Source organism: Benincasa hispida, chromosome 4, assembly GCF_009727055.1.
Source record: "Benincasa hispida cultivar B227 chromosome 4, ASM972705v1, whole genome shotgun sequence".
Classification (NCBI taxonomy): Eukaryota; Viridiplantae; Streptophyta; class Magnoliopsida; order Cucurbitales; family Cucurbitaceae; genus Benincasa; species Benincasa hispida.
The window spans coordinates 37335019-37340749 of record NC_052352.1 but is presented as its reverse complement, the minus strand read 5'-3'; the positions used below and the strand labels follow the sequence as shown (position 1 = coordinate 37340749).

Here is a 5731-nt window from a genome sequence, read left to right as displayed (position 1 = left end):
ACGAAATGTAGGATAACAACATACCGTTGTTTAGTCGAAGCCGCCAAATGCTAAAAGAAGCAAACAGCTACAAGAACATAGTCGAACTGCATTTAAACAACTAACATATATGGAAATTTGATGTTTTGTTGAGACGAACTTGTGTGTAGATTGATAGAGTTAGAAAACATGTAGCGGAAGAAAAACAGATCATTACGCATTCTAATTCATTAAGTTTGGCTTTGAATTAAACAATGATGAAAAATAGGAAAAGAAAGAGACCAACACACAGTTTACGTGGAAACCCTAGAACAGGGAGAAAAACCACGATACAAACTTTTTTCTTATTATTTTTAAAAGAGAATAGGGTGAATAAATAGACAGTAGAGAGCCCTAGGATAGGAAACAATCACAATAATACCCCTATGGTAAAACCCTACTTTCAACACTCCCCTCAAGTTGGTGCATAAATATCAATAAGACTCAACTTGCTAATACAGTAGTCAAAATTTGGTCTAAGTAACCGCTTAATGAGAACATCTACCACTTGTTGACTTGAGGGAATATAGGGGATGCAAATGCTCCCATTATCCAGTCTTTCTTTAATGAAGTGTCTATCGATCTCTACATGTTTGGTTCGGTCATGCTGGACTGGGTTATTTGCGATGCTTATTGCTGCTTTATTATCACAAAACAAATTCATTGGAAGCTCGCTGTCTTGGTAAAGATTAGACAGCACCTTATTCAACCAGATTTTTCACATATCCCTAAGCTCATTACCCTGTACTCAGCTTCAGCGCTACACTTAGCCACCACTCCCTGTTTCTTACTTCGCCAGGTGACAAGGTTACCCCAAACAAAGGTGCAATACCCAGAGGTCGCCTTTCTATCAACGACAGAGCCTGCCCAATCAGAATTGGTATATGCTACAATAGTCCTTTTTCCAGACTTCCTAAACATCAGACCCTTACCAAGAGTCCCCTTCAAGTAACGAAGAATATGCTCAACCGCAGTCATATGCTCCTCATAGGGAGCTTGTATAAATTGGCTTACCATGCTTACTGCATATGAAATATCTGGTCTTGTATGGGACAGGTAGATCAACTTTCCAACCAACCTCTGGTACCGTTCCTTGCTAACAGGAACTTTGTTGTTTATAACACCAAGTTTTGCATTATACTCCACGGGTGTGTCAGCAGGTTTACATCCAGTCTTGCCAATTTCTTTGAGCAAGTCCAGTGTATATTTCCTTTGCGATATTGAAATACCTTGTCTTGATCGAGCCACTTCCATTACAAGGAAGTAACTCAGCTTACCAAGGTCTTTAATCTCAAATTCTCTGGCCATTCTCGTTTTAAGCCTTGTAATTTCACCCTCATCATCGCCAGATAGAACAATATCATCAACATACACTATGAGGACGACAATCTTCCCGGAGTCCCTTGTTTGTATCCCTGTGCTTTAACAAATGTGGTGAACCTATCAAACCAAACCCTTAGGGACTGTTTTAGTCCATATAATGACATTCTTAATCTATAAACCTTGTGGTTGAACTGACTCTCGAATCCAGGAGGAGGGCTCATATAGACTTCCTTTTCAAGTTCTCCATTCAGGAATGCATTTTTAACATCTAACTAGTGAAATGGTCAATCTTTGTTTACAGCAATCGACAACAAAATCCGAATAGTGTTGAGTTTGGCCACGGGAGAGAATGTTTCAGAGTAATCAACTCCATAGATCTGGGTGAAACCTTTAGCAACCAGTCTAGCCTTATATCGATCAATCGTCCCATCTGATTTGTATTTTAAGATGAACACCTATTTGCATCCAACTGTCTTGCACCCTTCAGGTAAAGGCACCTGTTCCCATGTACCATTTTTCTCAAGAGCCCTCATTTCTTCCATAACAACATTTTCCATTCAGAGTTCTCCATTGCTTCACGAATACGGCTTGGGACCATGATAGTGTCCAAGCTGATAGTGAGAGCTTTAAATTCGGGAGACAAATTTCTATATGTCATGTAGCTGTGCATAGAGTACTTTGCGCAGGAACAAGTACCTTTCCTTAGTACTATTGGAAGATCGAGAGAGGCATCATGATTTTTTAACTCTCTAGGTTTCTCAGCATGATCTATCACCTATATATCAAGGGTTTCAGTAGTATCTTCCATTTCCTTGTCACAAACTGGACCTTTTGCTTTACTTCTATCATTCTTAGCTGTTTTCTCATCTATCATATTTTCAGTATTGCCACCTCCTTCATCCTTATCTTCCCTGCACTTGTCAGTCTCCATACATATATCAACATCATTAGTTTCAAGAATACACGTACCTAGACCAGATGCAGGGTCTGATTCATGGATCGTAGCCAGCTATTCAATAGGTGGCGTTCCCTTCCTTTCTAAGATTCTTCCTATAGTAGGTTATCCAAGGAGTCTGGTTGGTAGGGAGGACAGGATAGGATAGGCTTTTTTAGAACTAGGAGAAGGAATCAGGGCGGATTCCCCTAAGGAGATATCATAGGAGGACAAGTTAGGCTCTTCACTCAAGCTCTCCGCCTGAAGATGACTAACGGGGAAGAAGGGCTGATCTTCAATGAAAGTAATGTCCATGGAGACAAAATACTTACGAGAGGACAGATGATAGCATTTATACCCACATTGGTGTAGAGGGTACCCAACAAAAACATATTTCTGAGCACGAGGGGTGAATTTTGTGCGATTTGGGTCATGGGAGTGGACAAACGTGATACAGCCAAAGACACAGAGGGGTACATAAGAAATCAGGCGAGTAGTCGGAAAAGATTCTTTGAATAGGTCTAAGGATTATGAAAGTCAAGTACACGAGAGGGCATGCAATTAATGAGGTGAGCCGCTGTAAGAATGGCATCTCCCCATATGTAGGACGGAAGAGTGGCAGAAAACATTAAGGACCGAGCAACTTTCACCAGATGACGATTTTTACGCTCGGCTACTCCATTTTGTTAGGGAGTATAAGCACACGATCTCTGGTGGACAATTCCCTTAGACACAAGAAAGTCATGAAAAGAGGTGTTAAAGAACTCTTGTCCATTATTACTCCTCAAAATCCCAATCTTGGCATGGAACTGGGTTTCAACCATGGTATAAAATTTTTTAAAGATGGAAGACACCTCAGACTTATCAGAAAGTAAGAACACCCAAGTGAGGCGTGTGTGTTCATCTATAAAGGTGACGAACCAACGTTTACTAGTGGAGGTAGTAGTAGGTCAGGGTCCCCAGACGTCACTATGAATGAGGGAGAAAGGACTGGAGGCTTATAAGGTTGAGAACGAAAAGTAATACGACTTTGTTTGGCATAAATACATACATCACAATTTAGAGACACTATATTAATATTGTGAAATAAATGCGGAAATAAATATTTCATATACTGAAAGTTTGGATGTCCTAAATGATAATGCCATAACATAAAGTCATCGGAAGTAGAAAACTTTAAAGACATAAAACTAGTTCTATGATCCTCCCTAGAAGAAGCATCGTCAGAAAGGAAGTAGAGCCTCCTATCGTGCCAGGCAGTGCCAATCGTCATCCCCGACTTCTAATCCTGAAACACAACAGAATCTGGTGAGAAAATGGCCTTACAGTTCAGATCTCTTGTAATTTTACTGACCGATAAAAGATTATATGAGATTTTAGGCACATGAAGCGTATCACATAATACTAAACCATCAAAAGGAGAGGTATTTCCTTTCCCTGCAACCAGGGCAAAAGACCCGACTGCATTCTAATATGTTCATTTCCCACACTCGGACAGTATGAAACAAACAATTCTAAAGAACTAGTGAGATGATCTGTGGCCCTTGAATCTATATCAAGGGTTTCTTACCATTAATGCTAGTAAGGCCAAAAGATGGAAATGAACCTGATTACGCAATGGCACTCACCCCGACAGCACTCAAATTGGTCTTATTATCGGCTGAGGACTGATGTTGTATATTCTCATTAACTGAGTCACTTAGGAGTGCACGCCCAAAGTTTGATTTTTCATGTGACTGTTGTCTCCTACTATTTGGGGGCCTGCCGTGCAGCTTCCAACATTTGTCCTTCGTATGCCATAGCTTGTTACAATGCTCAAAAAAAGGTGTGGGCTTTTTATCACTGTCGGAACTGGACGCCTTTGTAACAAAGGATGATGCATCAGTGGAAACAGCCACAGGATTGTTCATAGCATGTGATCGATCCTCTTCCAGTTAAACCTCTGAACAAACTTCTTTGAGAGAAAGAGTAAGTTGTTGACCCAATATGCGACTCCGAACACTGTCAAATTTTTTGTTCAATCTAGCCAAAAACACATACACCCGATCTGCCTCTTCAAGTTTCAAGTACTAGGCCTCATCTTGTGCGTAATTCCAGAAAATCTCTTGGCAAAGGTCCATCTCTTGCCAATACACTGATAATTTATTAAAGTAGGAAGTAATATCCATAGTCCCTTGTTTCCACTCATGGACCTGTTTGTGTAACATGTACAACTGAGATGCGTTCTGTCGCTTCAAGTACAGATCCCTGGTTGCCTCCTAGATATCTCTAGCAGTTGTTGCATACAGTAAAGGTCAGCCAATCTGTGACTCCATACTATTGATGAGGACAGATCGTAATAGAGAATCCTCCCCTTTCCAGATTCTTTCTTAAGGATCGTCTGGGATAACTTTCGAAATTTCTCCTGTCAGATACCCAAATTTGTGCCTTCCTTCTAGGGCCATTATGATTAACCGGGACCAAGAAAAATAATTCTCCTCATTGTTTTTCTCCTACTAGAAATCCTGTAGTATTTCCTATTGAGCCAGTTAAGTAAATTGTATTGGGCAAAATAGAGAACAAATTTACCAAATTCTCTGTGGTGACTAATTGAGGGTTTGGGCCAAGGGCTGTTTCCAAATCTGAAATCTGCATTTAAAGATAGGTCTACATCGAACATCATCCGGGTATTGGGCTGACCCACCATGATTCAGTCCAGCTGGACAAGCGCCTTCGACTGACGGCTGGTTGGGAGCAGAACCAACTGGTATGCTGGAATCAGGTCGATCGATGGCTAGTTGAGAGCGGAACCAACTAGGTACGCTGGAATCGGGGCGTCGGATGGAGAGAAATGGATTAGAGGCTGCGGCACTTCGAAAGACTGTTGTGGCGTCGGGTCGACAACTCGGATCCGCGCCTGGGAGAAACGCTGCTGGTGATAACTTATAGAAATACAAGTTATTTATGTTGCCTTATCTAGATATTGCGGCCAAAAGTGTAGGAATATGCGTTGATTATATGAAAATTAGCTTAGAAATACAATAATTAAAATTATCGCAATTACACCCACTAACGTCATCAAGATGGTAGAAGAGGATATTTTTACTCTGTTTTGCAAGAAACCAAGTCACCGCTTGCGATCAAGGCTCAACGAGAAACTGAACAACGCATCTCTGTCACATTCTGCCCATCAATCAACAATAAAGAGACGATTAACGTAATGACGGTGCAATGCGACAGTTGATCCCGAGCTGAGTTTCAACCGCACGCGGTAATAAAAACAACACCGCATACGAGCAACTGATCGAAAGATGCAGCTGAGCAACGCAAACACGAAGGATTGTGACACATGTTCAACTGACTGTTGTGTAGATTTGACGGTCTGATATCATAATAGAAGGAATATTTATTCCTCCATCTTCGAAATTTCCATAACAAGATATGGAGTCCACAAGCCAAGAGTCAAAGCTTTTCACC

At 41.0% G+C, this 5731-nt stretch overlaps 1 protein-coding gene across 1 annotated transcript; it reads right to left on the bottom strand.

Moving 5' to 3' along the window:
- Positions 1-723: 723 nt before the first annotated feature.
- LOC120076184 (uncharacterized mitochondrial protein AtMg00810-like) lies at positions 724-2272 on the bottom strand. The gene is made up of 3 exons (XM_039029950.1): positions 2165-2272; positions 1538-1613; positions 724-1433 (listed from the first exon to the last, which is right to left on the bottom strand). Exons 1-3 carry the CDS (start codon positions 2270-2272, stop codon positions 724-726), a joined length of 894 nt encoding a protein of 297 aa, XP_038885878.1.
- Between the last annotated feature and the right edge of the window lie 3459 nt (positions 2273-5731).